The sequence below is a fragment of the Perca flavescens genome, chromosome 7, assembly GCF_004354835.1.
Source record: "Perca flavescens isolate YP-PL-M2 chromosome 7, PFLA_1.0, whole genome shotgun sequence".
Lineage (NCBI taxonomy): Eukaryota > Metazoa > Chordata > Actinopteri > Perciformes > Percidae > Perca > Perca flavescens.
In genome coordinates, this window is record NC_041337.1 from 19,338,061 (window position 1) to 19,357,843 (window position 19,783).

General features: G+C 44.7%; 1 protein-coding gene across 5 annotated transcripts in view; it reads left to right on the forward strand.

Moving 5' to 3' along the window:
* Window positions 1–19,783, forward strand: part of kmt2d (lysine (K)-specific methyltransferase 2D) — a 36,933-nt gene that overhangs the window by 10,859 nt on the left and 6,291 nt on the right. For all 5 annotated transcript variants that reach the window (XM_028583711.1, XM_028583716.1, XM_028583715.1 and 2 more), the window contains exons 24-48: window positions 21–156; window positions 265–342; window positions 430–507; window positions 622–780; window positions 941–1,010; window positions 1,198–1,436; window positions 1,566–1,639; window positions 2,406–2,456; window positions 2,581–4,209; window positions 4,309–4,479; window positions 6,891–7,030; window positions 7,228–9,047; window positions 9,157–9,280; window positions 13,284–13,365; window positions 13,454–13,520; window positions 13,629–13,861; window positions 13,973–16,918; window positions 17,011–17,160; window positions 17,261–17,425; window positions 17,621–17,768; window positions 17,874–17,955; window positions 18,041–18,213; window positions 18,411–18,535; window positions 18,625–18,760; window positions 19,648–19,769. In XM_028583711.1, coding sequence (XP_028439512.1) covers window positions 21–156; window positions 265–342; window positions 430–507; window positions 622–780; window positions 941–1,010; window positions 1,198–1,436; window positions 1,566–1,639; window positions 2,406–2,456; window positions 2,581–4,209; window positions 4,309–4,479; window positions 6,891–7,030; window positions 7,228–9,047; window positions 9,157–9,280; window positions 13,284–13,365; window positions 13,454–13,520; window positions 13,629–13,861; window positions 13,973–16,918; window positions 17,011–17,160; window positions 17,261–17,425; window positions 17,621–17,768; window positions 17,874–17,955; window positions 18,041–18,213; window positions 18,411–18,535; window positions 18,625–18,760; window positions 19,648–19,769 — 9,198 coding nt within the window. The remainder of the gene's footprint in view (window positions 1–20; window positions 157–264; window positions 343–429; window positions 508–621; window positions 781–940; window positions 1,011–1,197; window positions 1,437–1,565; window positions 1,640–2,405; window positions 2,457–2,580; window positions 4,210–4,308; window positions 4,480–6,890; window positions 7,031–7,227; window positions 9,048–9,156; window positions 9,281–13,283; window positions 13,366–13,453; window positions 13,521–13,628; window positions 13,862–13,972; window positions 16,919–17,010; window positions 17,161–17,260; window positions 17,426–17,620; window positions 17,769–17,873; window positions 17,956–18,040; window positions 18,214–18,410; window positions 18,536–18,624; window positions 18,761–19,647; window positions 19,770–19,783) is intronic.

Below are 19,783 nucleotides of genomic sequence, written 5' to 3' on the forward strand. Positions count from 1 at the left end.
ATGTTTGTAATTCGCTGCAGGAGGCTTTCTTTGGGAAGACGCTAATAGACTTGAGTAAGAAAGCTGTGATGACACCCCCAGGGCAGAGGCCAGGCGCATGCCTTGTCCGACCTTCATTACCAGCTCCGTCAGGGGTCAAAACTACTGCCCCAGAGAGTAAGAACACTAACTTGACCTATGACTCATGAAAACTGTGCAAATTATTTGTGACACTGAGTGTGGAAAAGGTTGGTACCTTTTTGACCTTTGTACTTCTCTCACTAGCTGAGGATCGTGTGGTGAAAGAGAATTTTCCTCTCAAGCAAGAGGGGGGTGAGGCCCCCCAGGCTCAGGGAGAAGCAGGTATGTGTGTGTTTGGTGGTGTTGCTACTGGTTTCTTGTTATGGTCTTGAGGTAATGGCAGGTTAGTTTAAAATTATACATTTTTAGGGGTTTCTGCACCATCCTCATTGCTGAGGGACCAGGCGTCAACTGATCCTCATGACTCTGATGCAGAAAAAAGTGAAGGTAGTCCCCTGAGAGGATACGTTTGTCTATACAGTATGCAACATTAAATTAGGGAAACATTTAATACCTGACGTTAGCGTCATACCTTAACATGCTGTTGTCCTTGCGTCACAGGTCTTCCGCAAGGGGTGGAGAGTCAAGACTCTGAGCAGTTCTTCAGAAAGGTTCTGGGAGTGTCAGACGGCTCCTCTTTGGGGGGCATGAAGCCCATCTTGGAGGGCAGTAAGGGAGAACTCAATCGTAGCGCTCTGCCGCAGAGAGCTCTCCTCTCAGGTGTGTACATGGGCATGTCTGCAGAAGATCACATCATTAAAACCTTTTTGGATTTCAAAACCATATTTCTTGTATAATTGAGGGCTTTGCAAGTACTAAGTATGCGAGTAAGTTAAAGTAAAGTTTGGCTTGGCATTCTAACATGGCAAATCTCTTCCAGGGTCCCTGCCCTCAGCTGGAATGATGGATGCCTTTCCTGGCCTCTCCCAGTCACCGTTCTTTGATATGCGGTAGGACCAATACTGAATTGCCTAGTGCAATTTTATTTTACAACAATCTGTAGTATGTAGCTCTGCAACAACTCATAATGTAGATCTTAGTGTAAAAGCATACATAATAAAAAATTTTTCCAATGTTGTTGACCCATGTAAGCCCTTTTGTTTAATATAAGACAATAACTTCTCATATGGTGTACAGGGACCGAGGAGGACTGTTCAGTCCAGAAGGGGGTGAGGAAAGCCCCTGGGCAACTCCCTCCACCCCAGCAACCCCCTCCTCCCCACCGACCCCCACTGAGGCAGAAGGAGATGGGCTGTCTTACAACCAGCGCAGTCTCCAGCGCTGGGAGAAAGATGAGGAGCTGGGAGAACTATCAACCATTTCCCCTGTGCTTTATGCCAATACCAATTTTCCAACTCTCAAACAGGACTACCCAGGTAAGTGTGGGAGAAATGCCATACTAATATGTACAAACTATTATTAGACCAAACAGACTTAAATCTTTTTAAAAGTATATCTCTTATATTATGATATTGAGCAGCTGTTAAATGTTTCTCCTGTCACAGACTGGGCTAGTCGCTGTAAGCAAATCATGAAGGTCTGGAGGAAGGTGTCCGCTGCTGATAAGGTTCCATACCTGGTAGGTTCTCTCTCTCTTTTTTTTATTATTGTTTGTTTTTTTTCTAAAGGATTAATTTATATTAACTCAACAATTGTTTCCTGCAGTTCTTTTGTAACACATATTTCTAAAATGTAATCAATGACACCAGGTTCCTGCTTTTCTGTGTTAGAATTGTCCCTAGTGGTGTACGGTTCCCTCATTTCTATGCAGAAAACCACAAGTGAAAAATGAGTAAACACAGAAATATAGGAAACTGTTACTTAAATTTGAAATGTCTAGTAGGTACAGTGAAAACCTACCCCTATGAAATGGGACACCACTTGGTTACGTCATCGTACATTGTCGCTAGCTGGCTGCCATGGAGTCCATTCAAGGCTAGTCCAAGAAGTGCGGGACTGTTGTGCAAATCAGCAATGTAACGTTAGTGTAGCAAACTAGCGATTTTTAACAATGTTTCAACTAAGAACATGGTTGCAAATATATATGTACAGGACTGTGTAGAGCACCCCTTGGTTTCAAGTAAGCTAGTGAAAATGCTTGGGTTTTAAGGAATATCTACCCCTTCCCCTTAGCCCTACCCCTCAATCAAAACGAGAATTGGGATAGCCCTTACTCTCACGTGACCGTGCAAAACTAAGGGGAAGGGGTAAGACAGAGAATTGGGATTCCTACATGCATGTATGATGTTTCTGCAATTAAACAAAACAAATTGTTTATTCAGACATAAAATTACATTTTAAATTCTTCTTAATATTCTTTTTCTTATCTTAATTCTTTTCTGCAGCAAAAGGCCAAAGATAACCGAGCAGCTCAGCGGATCAACAAGGCGCAGAAGGTGATTAAAGCAGCAGCATCCTTTTTGTAAAGTCAAGGTGTATGAAAGGTTTGGTACCTTTCATAAGAGTTGTGGTATGTGATTGTTCATGCTTCCGCTGTACTCTTCTCTTTTCTTCCCACAGCAGGCAGAAAGTCAGGTGTGCAGGCCAGTCAAGACAGAGGGAGTGCGCGTGAAGACAGAACGGCCCAGTTTACACCTCCAGATCCCTCCACCTTCAGGCTCTACGTCAATCTCTTCCCAGCCCAGCTCTGCAGAAAGCCCATTTCCCTTCCCTCCAGATTCAGGATCATCCTCTGTCTTTTTCTCAGATGGACCTGTTAAGACACCGGGATCAGCTGAAATCCGGACAGATCCCTTGGCCATGCTTCCTCCTCAATCTCCCCATTCTCACTCTCACCCAAACACACCCTTCTCCCATGCTGGGGCCAGCCCCTTACAGGCCTCTTCCTCAGGTTATTCCGCTTCCGGCCCACAGGGTCCTCCTCAGGGACGGCCAGCCAGTCTTGGCCCCTTTGACATGCAACCAGGAACTCCTGGAACCCCCAGACGGGCTCAGCAGGTTGACCCCTACTTCAGATCACAGCTGCAGCAGCAACAGGGTCATCAATCACAGCAAGGCTCTCAGGAGTCCCTAGGTCCTCCAGAAAGTCCTCATTTAAGAGGCGCAGGGCTTGGGGAGTCGCCAATCTTCTCGCCACCCCACAATACCCACTATGGAGACCCTTACAGAACCCAGCAAGGGATGGGACGGCCAGAGTATGGTTCATCCCCATCACCCTCTGCAGTAGCTTCCTCCCCTGCAAGCACAGGGCAGTACAGGGCTGAAATGAGTGCACCTTCTCCACGCTCCTCTGCAGTTGGAAGACCTGATTTATCCACGGGCTCTCCTGCTGGGATGCTGGAGTCTGGAGATGGATTATTCAAGGCACCTATGACCCCACGAATGCACCAAGGGGATGGTGGGGCACTTCATCCTGGAGCTTCCCCTAGCCACCACTCTGAAGGCTACAGGCAGTCTCCCTCCCACCCTTTCTCTGACCCCCACGGTCAGCCACCACTGACTCCCAGGCCGCAGTCAGGTGACAATTGTTCTCTTGGACCCCAGAGACACCCTGTAGCTCAACAGGAACTATGCCCTAGAGTGCCCTCCAGCCCACAGTCCCAGGGCAGCTCTCAGTCTCCCCACACTCCTGGTTGCCTCTCCAATGATGCTTACTCTGTCCATTCTCCTGCTACGCCTCGTTTCCAATCCCCAGACCCTTGTTCTCAGCCACCTTCAAGGCCACAATCTAGAGACCCTTTTGCTACTATCCACAAACCCCCTCGCCCCCCTTCGGTTGCCCCAGAGGGAACTGCAAGTTACAAAAGCTCACCTCATCCTAATCAGCCACCTCCATCCCATCCCCCCAACAGTTCCATAGGGGATCCTCTCTCTGGTAAACCGTCAGCACCTCCTACCTTCAGCTGCAGTCCTAGCACGGGAGGCTTCCAAATAACCCAACAGCAAAATCAGATGTTACAGGGTCATCTTCAGCAACAACCGCCACAAACTCAGCAGACTATCGGGGCAGACAGCTTCAGCTCCAGGGTGCCAGCTCTTTCTGGATCTCAAGAACTACCAGCTGTCCGCCCACCAGACACACCTCTTCAGCCAGCTTTGCCAGGCACTCAAGAAATGCCTGATATTTCAGCAGTGCAGGACCCTGCATTAGTAGGCCTTAGCCCCTCTGAGCTAGAGAAGCACCGACAGGTATCAACTTATTAGCCAGTAAACATGGAAGTAATGCTATGCGCCTCCTAGGCATTTTGCTAACCGTGCTTCTTATTTTTTTTTTTTTTTTTTTTTTAGCGACTGAGACTGAGGGAATTCTTAATCAGACAACAAATGCAGAGAAATTCCATTAGACAAGAGAAGGAGGCTGCTGCTGCTGCTGGCAGTGCATCCCCTGGCTGGTCTGGAGGAGAGATGGGAGCCTTTCAACAAGACAAGGCCCACAGAGCACCACCACCTTATCCACAGGTACAGGCCATAGACCTTACAAATGTAACGTCTTTACAACAGTGTGATGTAGCAATTAGGAAGATGTCTTTGTATGGCATCTATCTATAAATTGCAGGAACGTTTGTCTGTCAGGGTGTTATGCGCATGTCTCTGTGTTACTAGCTACATGATTGCTGGATATACCAGACTAACTTTTCTTGACTTTCCTGGAGCATGAGCGGATAGCTGAAAGGAACTGTCTGTTGTGGAATAAGGTTGGTGATAAAAATGCCCTATGGTTTTCAGTGTTTCGCTAAGAGGAAACTCAACAAAAAGCCATTTGCCAACACTAAATATCAAACAAAAGCCAGTCACTATATAGTATTAAGTTGCTGTGAGCTGTAGCCTACATTCACCACTTCTAAACCGAGACAGAACATAACGTAATCTTAAGAGATTATTCCTTTACAGCGGTGTGCAATGCGAGAAAATCTCAGAGCTGAACTGGGCAGACACACCACTTTTCGCAAGACTTACCCCGGGTTAATTTAGTATACTGCTAACTAATAACATTACCGTCACCAAAATACTCACGCGACTCAAATCCCCTACTTCACCGTTAACTGTCAAGCCACTAAACCTGTATGGAAATGAACACCTCTGCTGAAATGTTAAATTCGTTAACGATTGTACGACACGAGACCTCACTCACTCTTTCTCTCTCTCTCTCTCTCTCTCTCTGCGCGCGCACACACACACACACACACACACACACACACACACACACACACACACACACACACACACACACACACACAGAGTCTGGTTCAGGTGGTTAATGAACGCAGATATGTGCTGATTAGCTCACATAACGGGCCAGGTGGGTAGCACACTGCCATGAGGCTAATGTCTGATTGCTCCACATTGTCATTGTGATATTTTGTGATTACGTTCTGAATCTGCAGTGTTCTCGGTCAGGTAAATCAATAAATCAGTAGTAGGGTATACAGGGGAGTTGCATATTAAGTGATTTGGGGTCCTTCTGTAAGTAATTTTGTGGTAAAATTTGGTTTTGATGAATTCTATAAGCAGCAATACCACAGGCCAAGCAATTGGTCCGTTCCAAACAGGCACATTTTCAACGGGCACTGCACTAGTCTCTACAATCCCAGAAAATACCCGGTCTGTTGGAAAGTTCCTGAAAAGAAACTTTTGCAATGTGCATCTCTGATCACATTTTCACTGACTATGACCACTACTACTGTCATCAACATTGTGCCAAAAGATGTACAATAATGTCGCTTGTGGCTGGCCGACATCACGATGGAGAGCCACCATCGTGAGACACAGCGGTCTCGAGTGAGAAAAAAGCATTTAATGGAACGCTATCACACTTTCCTTTCTACCCTCATTGGACTAAGTTTGTCGATACTACTCTGTGCGTGCATCAATAAGTAAGTCTAAGGTCCTGTAGGTACGGGACGATGTTATGCAGGATTTATGAATGTACGTTAGCAACAGTAGGCTAATTCACGAGTGCTATTTTATGTGTGAGCTAATATTGCGCATCTGTTCATGTGCACTGCAAGAGTTATGTTTCTGTTTATTGAATGCGTTATTCAGTGCAAACCTAACCGAGAATGTAGTTTAAACTCAGTAATGATGGTATGTTAGGTTATTACTGTCGCTCTGTTGAAGGCAAACGTCCCACTGTGCTGTCGTTACGCAGATCACGGACATCTGATTGATTTTACTGCACTGTACTTGAGTGAAAGTAGGTCAAGTTGTAAAACCTACCAGCAGGGCACCATTTACAGAGAGCATTTAAATGTGTCTCTAATCGTTTCTATGTTAACTGTTGGCCCATAGTAGTAGAAAAAAATATTTATGTAAAGAGATATGAGCTACCACCCCACCATATTTTTAAAGGCCAGTTAGTTCATGGATCCAGGATACTATGCATCCTGATAAAGTTCCTTTTGGCCTTTTGGAATTAAAATGACCCCACATCATCACATACCCTTCGCCATATCTCATGATTGGCATGGGGTAACTAACTGAAATAAAACTGCCAATCTCAAGTATGTAATAATGTTGGGCTATTTTAATTCCAAATTTAACATAGGGGTGTGTATACTTATGCCTCCCTGTATTTTAAGGAAGAACATTTATTTACAATACATTATTCATTCACAAAGAAATTTTTTTTAAGTAAGGCATTAAGATCAATTTCCAAAAGATGTTTTTTTTTTTTTTCTCTTTTTAGTCAACTTTAGCACATCGTGTGTGAACTTATGCAAGCCACTGTATATAGCGGAAACACTGGCGTGTGGATGAATAAGAAGCAAATTGTAAAGAGCTTTGGATAAAAGTGCTGTATAAATGCAAAAGTTTATTACAAATGAAAGGAATGTTACGTTTGCCTCTTTTTGTGGTTATTACTTCCTTAGGATCGTGTTGCTGCAACTACTGCTGGACCCCAGGCTTCTGTTGCAGGGAAGATGCCCATGGCTGTTGGAGGTATGGAGGACAAGCTCATTCGCCCACCACCTGCAGGAACTCCTGCCATTATGGATCCTAGTGCACTAAGGTAACCACGTCACAATTTTCATGAAATAAGACTTGGTTCCCCTTACACAATGAGAATGTTTCCCCACTGTTTGAATAATCAGACACAAGACATTTCAGCATCTGGTCATTTGACCGGTTACAATTATAGTATATTTGTAGCTGTATACATATCTGAATAAAAACACATTTTTCTTTTTGTGTGTTTCTGTCCTTCAGGCCACAAGTGCCCACCAGACCTCAGGGCATGTTTGCCCGTCCACCCTTCCCTCCTCAGTGGCAAGGCCAGGCTCCAGGTCCAAGGAGGTTCCCCCAGCCTGGCATGGAGGCCATGGGCTTAAGGCCCAATCTTAACCCTGCTGTCAACATCCAGGGTATGGAAGGCATGGGTAACCCTCATGCCATGATACCAGGAAATGGAGGAGAGACCATGCAGCCAATGGGTCAAGGACCCCCACCACAATTCATTGAATTGAGACACAACTCACAGAGGCTACCCCTACGACCTCAGTTTATGCCCCGTGGACCCCAGCCCAGACAACGTCTCTTTGTCCCACAGCAAGAGATGGCAGCACCTTATGTTCAACAACATCCCATAGCTCAAGCTGGTGGCATTCAAACAGAGGGGGGCAGCAACTCACAGCTAGGGTTACAGCAGGGTGGACTATCGGTTTTACTGCCTCAGCAGTCAACAGGCCCAGTAAGACAACAGCCCCATCTGCAGCCCCAGGCAGCTTCTTCCACTCCAAACATTCCTAGCAGTGAGCAGCATCAGCTTCGACAACCAAGCCTAGTCTCACAGTCCCAGCCTGCAACTGCAGAAAATAGTGAGGAACTGCCAGAGCCGGACCTTGAGGAGCTTGGGGATGCCCCAGGGGATGGAGGTGTGGAGGATGAGGACGATTTGGCTTTAGACTTGGACCCTGACAAAGGAGATGATGACTTGGGCAACCTGGACAACCTTGAAACCAATGATCCACATCTAGACGACTTGCTCAACAGTGATGAGTTTGACCTGCTGGCTTACACCGACCCTGAACTGGACCAAGGAGACCCTAAAGATGTCTTCTCAGACCAGCTGCGGTTGGTGGAAGCAGAAAGTGAAGCACCTTCATCTTCCTCTGGATCTGCGATTGTTAAAGTGGAAGGAAAAGCCAAGCTGGAGCCAGGACAGAAGTCTCTCACAACAGCCCCTGCCAGTGCAAGGGGGTCTGCTACCCAACTGCTACCCTCTGCACAAACTGTTGATCCCTCCAAGGTCAAAGTAGAGGACAGAGGTCTGACTCAGCTGCATCCAGGACAGACTGTGGTGAAAGATGAAATCGGAGAGGCTGTGTCAATGCTTCTTGGTGGGACCACACAATCAGCCAAGCCTGCACAACCAGAAAACCAGTCCGCTTCACTTAGTTCTGTTCGATTAGGGGGACTTCCCTACCCCCTGCCAGGTCAAGCTGATGAATTGCCTTTTCCTCCAGCTGCTCCACATGCAGATATTGGTGAGGATCCGCTGGGGCTGCCTGATGTAGGGGGACAACACTCCCCTGCTGTAGATTTAGCAAAGGTAGAGAGCTCTTTAGATGGTGAACTGCCCCTTCTAATACAGGATCTGCTGGAGCATGAGAAGAAGGAACTACAGAAGCAGCAACAGCAGCAACAACAGCTCAGTTCCCTCCACCAGGCAGGCATGACACCTAATTTTCCTGGCCTCTCAGGTCAACAGCCGAATCCACAGGCACCTGGACAGATAATGCTGCCAAACCACCATCGTCCACCACCCCAAGGAATGATGGCTCAGCCAGGGTTGGTACACCGTGCTCCACACATGTTGCAACATCAACAACAGCAGCAGCAGCAGCAGCAGCAGCAGCAGCAGCAGCAAAGGCTTATGGGAACTGGAATGGCACCTCCACCTCACATGAACATGGCCCAGCAGCAAGCTATGGTTAGGATGGGGCAGCCAGGGATCCATACAGGTGTCAGTCATCCACCGCAGCCAGTGGTGAAACCACCTCTGGCCAACAACTTCTTCCCCGATAAAGGTAAGCGCTGTGGCTTGTCACGGTCAGCAGTCTAAATAATGATATTATATATAATATGATATTTGTTTCATACTACATCAACAGACTTTGTTGTATTCTTGTATTGCAGATTTAGACAAATTTGCTACTGATGACATCCTGGATCCCATTGCCAAGGCAAAGATGGTGGCACTTAAGGGTATCAAGAGAGTGTTGGCCCAGGATCCAATGGCTGTTCCCTCTGGCATTAACAGGTATTTTTTATTGTGTAGAACTTTTATGCATTAGTTAGAAAAATGCCTTTTTTTTTTTTTTCTCACACGAATGATCAAAAATCAATTTTCCCTGTTACTTGATGACCTTTTGCCAAATGTGGGTTGCTTGTAGCTGCAAATATTGGGAGAAAAAAAAGAAGTTTAGCTGTCTTCTTGTTGTCTTGTATTTATAAAGACAAACCTACCCATTCAACATACTTAATTCAGTGTGTGGCACAATGACTATTATTCGTCATAATTATTATAAAAATACATCAAAACGTGCAGAATGATCAGGAATGTTGTGCTGTCTTTTCTAAGAGATTTGCCTAGCGGTTTTCATGATCATCCCAAAAAACGGTTAAATTTCCCATAGACTTTAATGGGAAATCGACTCTACAAAGGGCAAAACCACCCCTCTATTTGGGGACATACCGATGCTCCATTCTTTTACGTAGAAAAATGACTAAGCCCTCTATTGGGCTAAATCGGCATTCTGATATCAAGCACTATTTTTATGAAATCACAGTTTGTGTATTGTCCAATTTTCAGACAGTTTCAGATTTTATAATGTATGTATATGTGACGGACTGTTGATTTGCTAGCGGGGAGGACATCACACCTCCGTTAGGTGCTGTAAGATCATTTGAAATGTTTCTAAACAAATTGCTCTCTCGCCCCAATTTTCACTCTTCATGCATCATTTTAGGTCAACATGTAGAAAAATTTGTGCCAGTCGCAGACATGAAACTATGGAATCCACCGGACTTAAACTTGTGGCTCTGTGCAATAGACCCCAATAGAAACTAGGACCAGAAATATCTGGAAGGAGGCAGACAGTTCACTTTTTGTAACCTGCTCTTTGGCGTTTGGACTCTGTTTTTTGAATAAAAGAAGTAACTTGAGAGGTATAGTTATTAAATGGACATGTTTGACCTGTCTAAGATACCGTCTACCCCTCGTTTCTCTACTCCTTTTACTGCGCAAATCACCATAGCAACAACTTCTGACACACACACACACAACTCCTATCACAGAGTCATCTTTACTGTAGGCCATGTTGGAGTCCTTGCACGACCTGTCAAAAGATTTAAGGTAGCTCAGCACAGGTGTTACTAATGATATTAACTATATACCTGTGGTGACGATGGCCTTTACTCAACAATTGTATTTTCTTTCTCTCACACTTAAGCCATTGTTTGTTAGTGGGATGTGCATCAAGTAGTAGGCACACTGTCAAGTCTTGGTGTGGGACTTGACACTCAAAGGAATATGCAGTTGAAATTGGTAAAAACATGACCATTCAGGGACACAGTTTAAGGTTCTGCATAGGCAAGTTGTTAGCCACCTGTCTTTTCTAGTTAGTTAGTTATGTTTTATTTCTGTGTCATGTCAAACATTTTGGCCCATCACACATGAGATTACAAGACACTAAAAAATGTACTTCTTTAACAAACCTCTTCCTGTATAAATACAGCCAGATAAACTAACTATTATATTCATGCACTTCCAACAGTTCATCATCATGGGCTTTTAAACAAAATCCCCCCAATATTTTGCCAATGGTGGGCACATTATTAGAATAACACCTTTCAGTGTAATGCAGGAAACCACCATAAACGTCAGCCCCCAAAATATCCATTGAATCAACACCTCAACATGTTCTGACTCCAAATCACTGTAATGTTTTCAGCTGCAGAGTTAAGGGATTATCTGATTCCTTATCTATAGTAATGTTTCCCCTCGGCAGAGTTGGCAAATGGGACCTTGTGCATCTGCTTATGCCCTAGCTCATGTTGAATTCTTTTTCAATTATAATTTAATTAATAAATAAATTAGGGCTGCAGCTATCGATTATTTTAGTAATCGAGTATTCTACCGATTATTCCATCGATTAATCGAGTAATCGAATAAGAAATACTTAGTAAGAAATACTTAGTTAACAGCAATAGTAAATATTTATTATTGCTGTTTTTTTTTATATACAAAAGACAGGTTTCCTTTTTTAGAAAAAGCAAAAAAAATGTATTGCCAAATTCCAAGACCCTTAAGAAAAAGTAAATTTTTGGTGGCCCAAATGTTAATATTTTTCACCCCCTTCCCCTTCTTGCCTCTGGTTCTTTGCACTGGATATGCAAAAGAGCTGTTCACTGACCAGAGGGTAAATGTGACTGTACAAAGCTTACAGCAGGGCTATTCAACTACACTGTTCTGGGGGACACATTTTCAGAAGCCTAATACACATTGAGGAGAAACAATAAAGAATGCAGACATCACCGGCATGATGTCATTCACATGCATATTAAGTGGCCATACTTGGGGGAGGAGCCGGTTTGTCTCGGGCACCAGCTAAGTTTCCAAAGATTAGTAACAAACTAGTAAACGGACTACAAACCGACAGCTTTCATTTTAGCTTGTTGGTAAAACATCACTATTAGCAGAGTAGCATGCTGTAGGCTAGTTGTGTAAAACAGCGCGGTGGACGAGAGCAGCAGCCGTTTATTACCTTGTGTTGGGTTCGCTCCGTGGAATGGATGAGCACACTAGATGTTTGTTACAGAGATGATGTAGCAGCAGGTTTTCAGCCTAAAATGATCCCAAACTTTGTCGTTTTTCTCACTTGTCTCTTCTCTTAGACCCTCGCTATTTTTGTAGAAAAGAAAAATTTTGCTTCGAGGATTTTTTGTAATTGAGTTATTCGAGGAATCGTTTCAGCCATAAAATAAATATACTGTATAGGTTCAGTAGGGCACAGCTGATGTACCACCTCTCCATAATTTAGAACCAGGAAAATCCCTGTACTGGTGTTCTTTAGTCAAATTTTTAGTCTCATTACACCCTCTTCAAAACATTAGCATAAAACTAGTCTGACTCACCAGATGTAGACTCTTGGTATAAGCCTGCCATTTGCTGCCTATTTTAGAAGGAATTCTCCTCCCCTTCCACTATTTTTCAACAGCTCTGTTGCTGCATCCATATGATTGGTTTAAAGATGCCAATACTAGAATGATGGGTGCAGCCAGACCTTTCTCCAGCACTGACACAGTGCTGTGGAGATAGGTCTGGCTATGCAAGACTAGCATTAAACTAACACATGGAAACTAGGTCTGCACAATTAATCGCGATTTTTATCGAAATCGTAATATAGACTAGTGCAATATCCAAATCGCAGGGGGCACAATATATGTTTCAAACCATTCTGAATTAAGTATTGTGGTGCTGGAGAGAAGTCCCAGCCTACAAATCGTATCCTACAGACTAAAGAAAAAGTCTTTCTTTGGTACAGATCCTCGCAAAGATCACATCATAATCATTTTAAATTTAATATTTTTTTTTAATGAAAATAAGAATAATGATACAAAAATGATAATTTTTGTGAATCATATCGCAATGTCAGTCAAAAAAATTCCTATTATTTATATTTTCCTCATTGTGCAGCCCTAATGGAAGCGCACACTGATTTTCGTTTGATATTTTGGATGGAAACCTTACTACTGCTGTTTTACCATAATAACATGAGGGATACTTAAAAAATATAAATACTATGCTGTGTATTATGGCTGACAACTATGCTCTCAGTCACCAGGAATTGGAGCTCCACTGCTATTGCATCAGTGGCAATGGTGATTCATTATGGTCAGTTCACTTTGACGATTCTTTGTACTAAACACCTACTACAGGATCTGCAGGGTTACTGGCACAACTGTCTGCTGGGGCAGATGTTAAGAATTATTAAAAAAAAGTGCATATTAGACATGTTTTTTTTTCTCAGGACTGTTATCCACTGCTCCTCCAAAGGGAGTGACCTAGTATGCAGCAGTGTCATAGTTTAACGGACTAATGTTTATCTAATATCATCACAAGACACCCATCAGGTGGTGTCAACATCATGGTAAATTGCAACTTTTTTGCTCAATGATTTGGAAACGACATGCCCTTTACAGACCATTGTTCAGTACGCTGCCGGTATACTAATAGGATTTATGTTTTGCTTTCTCTTCAGGCAACAAGTTTCTTTGCTTGCTCAGAGGCTGGCCTCGGCACCGGGCACAGATCCAGCTCAACTTACATCTGGACCTCCAAAGGTATGATGTCTTGCTTGTCAGAAGTGATTGATTTACTTTCATTTTAAGTCTTATGTAGTCTTATGTATGTCATTCTTTTTATGTTTAGGAGGGAGAAACGAGTGATCCTACCCAGTCGAGACCTAACCCTCCCCAATTTGTGCAAGGAATCATCAGTATGTTCTACCTATCAATTTGTTAAACATGTATTTAGTCATTAGGAAATGTTATATTGCTGTCGCTATACTCTTATGGTTACCTTAAATAATTATCTTATGTTACAGATGATGCAGAACAGCACCAGTATGAAGAATGGCTTCTTCACACCCAGCAGTTACTCCAAATGCAGTTGAAATTTTTGGAGGAACAAATTGGAGTTCACCGCAAATCACGCAAGGCACTGTGTGCTAAGCAACGCACTGCTAAGAAAGCTGGCAGGGAGTTTGCTGAGGCAGATGCAGAGAAACTAAAGTTGGTTACAGAAGAACAGAGCAAAATTCAAAAACAGCTTGACCAGGTGTGTAGATTTTAAAGTATTGGGACAACTGAATAAACCTTTTATGAGAAGTTTACAAACGTGTCAGCAGTAATGGCAAATTCATATCTGTTCATAATTCTTCTGCTCTAGGTACGCAAGCAGCAGAAGGAGCACACCAATCTCATTGCAGAGTACAGAAGCAAGCAGCAGCAACATCAGCAAAGCTCAGGTATTCTTACCCCAGGTCATTCTGCACAAGGGGCCCCCCCTCACATGTTTTCCAAGATGCCTGGCCAGATGATGATGGGCCAACAGGGAACACCAGTAATGGGCCAGCACCCTGGTGTGATACCCCAAGGTGGAATGCCTGTCAGGATGGCCCAAGGGCAGCCCTTTATTGGTGGAGCCCAACCCCAACTTCCTCCAGCTCTCGGAGCCAGTGGTGCCAGTGGTGTCAGGGCCCCAGGTCCTCCTGGGGCTCCAACTGGATTCTTCCCACAGGGGCCTGCAATGCAAGGTGCAGATCCCAGGCTTCTCCAAGAAAGACAACTCCAACATAGGATGCAGATGGCAAAGCTCCAGCAACAACAGCAGCAGCAGCAGGTGATGATGGGCCAGCAACCGATGCCACACCCAAATAAACAGTCTGGCTTAATTGCTCAGCCACCGACGGGTATGATGGGAAACCCACTGATGGTCCAACAACAAGCAAACACTCAACAGGGAATGCTAGGCAACCAGGCCAGTCCGCAGAGCATGGTGCAGGTTCCACAAGGAATGGTTGGAGTCCAGTCTGTGGCTCCACTGCCACAGAACCTTGTAGGAGGCCAGCCTATTAACCATGCTCAAGCCATGATGGCAGTTCAACCAGGGATTATGGGGAACACGCCAGTTGCATCATCACAGCAACAGAGGCCTCAGCTGATGATGGGTCAGCAGGGAATGATTGGCTCTCCAGGTCATCTAGGCCTCAGGGGCCCCCATTCCCAATTGATTCCACAACAACAGAACATTCTGGCCCAACGCATGCTTGCATCGCAGCAGCAGCAGCAGCAAAATGTTGCAAAGAATTTGGCCCACCTTCAGCAGCAGCAGATGGTACAGCAAAGACAACAAACGCAGTTGATGAGTCAAAACAGCCAAGAGCAGGGAGTGCTCTCCCAACCCTCTACCCCACAGATGGGCTCCTCGCCTTCAGCAGGAAGTATCACGCCACAGGGAGCTACAGACAACCAAAACTCAGGCCCTAGAGAGGGTGGGATCCTCAGCCCTGATTCAAGAACGCCACCTCAACAGAGTGGACCCTCCACTCCCAATCAGATGTCCCAACTAGGCTCTGCAAATGATCATCAAACTGATTTGGGACGACAGCAATTACAACAGCAGCAGCATCAAAACCAGATTTTTATGGCCCAGCAGCAACAATCAAATCCTCAGTCTGTACCTGAGCAACAAATGGGTTTGGTTGGAAACCAACAAACTGGTGTGCTTCAGCAACAACTTCCACTTAGTCTTCAGAGGCAAGGTTCCCTCAGTGTTGACAAGCCCATTTTGATGACTGTTAAAGAGGAAGGGAAACCAATTGATTTCTTAGCTCAGCAGCAACAACAACAGCAAACAGTTCAAAATGCCATGCAGCAGTCACAAGATTCCAACATCCAGCAGCAGATCATAGTCCAGAACCATCCTGGCCAGCCACCGTCTGTTGTGATGGGCCATAGTCCACAACAACAAGCCCTCATGGCCCAGCAGCAAAAACAACAGGCCATGATGGGCATGATGAGAGCCCAGCAGCAAGGGATGATGGCACAGAGGCCTGTGGTTCCTCCTGGACAGATCCGCACCCCTATCAACATCCAGGCTATTATTGCTCAGAATCCTCAGCTCCGCAATCTTCCCCCAAACCAGCAGATACAGCACATTCAGGCCATGATTGCCCAGAGGCAGCTCCAACAGGGACAGATGCTGCGGATGTCAATGGGTCAAGGCCAGCAAAGTCAGTTGAGGCCTCACATGCCACCAGGACCGATGCCACAGGTTGTGCAGCAGATGCCATATGGATCCATGGGGAAGCCAGGAGCAGTGGGCACTCCGCAACAATCGGGCATGTTGCAACAACAACCTGGTGTTGCTCCCCAGATGCAGCAGGGCATGATAGTCCCTGGGCAACAACAGCCACAAGTAGGAGAGATGATGCAGCAACATATTATGAGAGGCCAGGTACCAGTGCCACCTGCACCCATGGACCAGGGCCGTATGGTTAGGCCAACATCGCCACGTCAGCCAATAGCCAACTCTCCTGTGCACGCTTTTAATCAAGCTATGGGGATGCGTCCACCTACTCCCAACCAGAACCAACAAGCATTATTGGCAGCTGCGGCAGCCCGCATGCAGGGTTCTCCATCTCATGCATATTCTCCAAGGGGTCCCTTTGGCATGAGCCCGGCCCACCCGGCCTCACCTCATTCATCCAGTGTCTCTTCACCTTCTGTAACTGACATTAGGGCTGGAAGGGGGAGTCCGTACAGTCATGTCAAGGCATCTCCACTCAGGTCACCTGGAGCCAAAAGTCCGCTTGATTGTCCAGGACTGAAAATAGAAGCTCTGTCATCAGGCAATGAAACATCTCATTCAGCCTCTATTATACCCAATGGTCCACAGAAAGGCATGAATGTTCAGCAACAGTCGCAGCAGGTCACAGAGACCCATGGTTCTCACACACAACATGGCACTAGAGTAGGGGAACTATGCAAGATAACTCTACAGAACATTAAACAGGAACCAAGAGAGGTTCAGTGTGATGGTGCACCAGAGGCTCATCCTGGGGCTATAAAGCGAGAAACAATGGGTGAGGCAATTTCTTCTGGGAACAACACTAGCTTCATCAATACTGGAAACATGGCTGGAGACCCTGGGACTCAAGGTCCTCGATCTGAGACTGGTCAGCAACTACTACAGAAACTTTTGAGAACCAAGAACCTTCAGCTTGGTGCTCAGAGGCCTTCTGAAGGCATCCACAATGAGATAAATGGCCACATCAACAGCAAACTAGCAATGCTGGAACAAAAACTCCAAGGGACTCCACGAAATATGGAGGTATGTTTTTCTTCAGTGCTTTCATTCTTTTTGCCCTTTATCATGTTGTTTGTGGGGAAAGAACATCTCATTCCTTTTCTTGACCCTTCCAGGATTTACAGTCTATAACAAAAAGGGCTCCTGCACAAAAGCCAAAGCGCACTAATAAGGCAACTGGAGACAGAGGGCCTAATGCACGGAAGAAGAATAAGAAGGAAGAAGTCGGAAAAAGTGCTGAAGCCCTGATTAAGCAACTTAAACAGGTAAAAGGATTGCAAAAATGAATTACCTAAATGGTTATTGCCATTGATGTTTTTAAGAGTGGTTCTTCATCATGTAGACTAATGGACATTTACCCTCCAGGGTCTCTCTCTGTTGCCCCTGATGGAGCCTTCAATTACTGCCAGTTTGGATTTGTTTGCCCCTTTTGGAAGCAGCCCAGCCAATGGCAAAGCCCAGCTTAAAGGATCTTTTGGAAATGCAGTGCTGGAGAATATCCCAGACTACTATTCTCAGTTACTCACAAAGGTATAACTAAGCTGTTAGCTGTTGCAGGCTGTGACAACATTTGGTTGTTGATTAATACTACTTAATTCAATTTCAATTTTATTTATAGTATCAAATCATAACATAGGTTATCTCGAGACACTTTATAGATAGAGTAACAACAATAGTCTTTCAAAAACAGTTGTTTTATGAGGATACTGTTTTGTGACTTTACAGAGTAACCTCAGCAACCCACCAACACCCCCATCTTCCCTGCCACCTACTCCTCCGCCTTCAGTACAGCACAAGCTGTTGAATGGAGTGACTACTGTGGAGGAGCTTTCTGAGGGTCAGAAAGACACAGAGCCAGCAGAAGAGCGAATGGGTAAACAATAAGGGATTTGGCATGAAATTGTTTTTCATGAATATTGAATTTGATCTGCAGTTGTACAGTAATTGGGTTCTAAATACTTTATAATTATCCATGCAGATTCTGTTAAAGAGGAGGTGAAGAGTGTAGACATTCTAGCAGCTCTCCCCACCCCACCACATAACCAGAATGAGGACATCAGGTACAGTACAAAGTTTTATGTCAACCAGGTACATGTATTTCTTATTGCTGAATGGCTATAAATGTAGGAAATGTCTTTCTAACAGGATGGAGAGTGATGACGAGGATGCCCCAGAAAGCATCATCCCGGCATCATCCCCTGAGAGTAACGTAGGAGATGAAACGCCACGTTTCCCTCACCTACGGGAGCCTAAAGAGGAGGAGACGGAGAGAGCAATATCCCCCATCATCCCCCTCATACCCCGTACTGCCATCCCAGGTATTATACAACATTCTGAATGTAATTCCCAAAAGCTACAGCAACAGTTTTATTTATACATTCCATGTTATGGTGAAATCCATCATAAATGTTTCATTATGTTTTATTGTTCAAGTATAATTTAATTTTTACTATTTAATACATTTAGATTATTAAAATGCAAAAACAAAAATGATGTACACATTTTCTTTTTGTAGCATTCCCAGAAAACAAACCATTTGAGGCTGCAGATAGCAAGGTGGTTTCCACAACCAACCATTGGGACCAGGCCAAGAACAACGAAGTGTCTGTTACCTTCACATTGTCCTCTGCTGCAGCTAAGGTACTTAGCCATGATATCAATTCACCCTGTTCAATACACCTTTTTTTCATGCACAGTTAACACAAAGTGACTTTTTTTTTTTTTTTCAGAAACTGAACCATGTCATGATGGCCATGGCCCAGCTGCTTAATATTAGGATGCCAGGTTCTTATGAGGTGACCTTCCCTCCCCAAAACCCTGACATGCCTGGAGTGGATGGGCCTGGGAAAGGACCTGACCAGTCAGGTATGCATTTAGATTATTGTTCATTTGGATTGACCATTTGTCTCATTGAGTCAGGACATTCAAAACAACAGGGTGCGAGTGTGGCTCAGGACATTTTTCACACCAGGTCACGAGACAAAAGTCCTGTACCATTTGCATCTAAGGCCACGTCCACATGTACTTCCCTGGCATTGTTTGAAGAATGTTTGCATCCAAACGGATCCATTTGTAAATGACTCAACACGCTACTTCGTATTCCAGGCCTATAGGTGCCGCTGTTTCTGCTACAGAAATTCATCAAAAATGGAGAAGAGGCGGAGCATGAGCATAAAGCTTGCATGCTGTATACAGACAGACAGTAGAAGAAGAAACCAAACAGCCCTAGTAACCCTAATAGGCTCAATATCTTCTCCAGCAGGAACACAAGCATGTAGTCCGCCATTGTAGTTGTTATGAGACGTCGTCGCGGGATAAGAAGTAAAGTGGCGTGGCGATGACATCATCGATACGCAAGTATGCGGCAAGGGTGGCGTTTTCAAATTTTTTTCACCCTGGGACCAGGTTTCAAAAAAGTGCGTCTTCAGGCAGTGCGTTTACAGCATTTGTTTGGACGATCGGCCAAAACGATGCAAAACGATGCAAAACGTGCGTTTACACCAAAAAGCGTTTCCATGTGGATGGCCCCTAATTTAGAATTTGTTTAGCCTCTTGATCACGGTCCTTTTGCGGTAATCTTGAGCATGTGAGTTGCGGAGAGTTGCTGTTCAAAATGTTTTGTCACTGTAGTAGAGTGACTGACTACACTGCTAGGGACACACTTATTTACATTTCTTTAAAACATGAATGAAGACTTTTGAATTCATCAATTAACGAATAAAGACTAATATTAAGGTGGTCATGTTTTCCAGGGGCTCTGTGTACAAAAGACAGTGCTTCACCCAGTCAGGATGAGTGGCTGAGGCAATTTGACGTGTCTCTACCAGGCTGTACATTAAAGAAACAAGTGGACATTCTAGCACTTATTAAACAGGTCAGTCAACACAG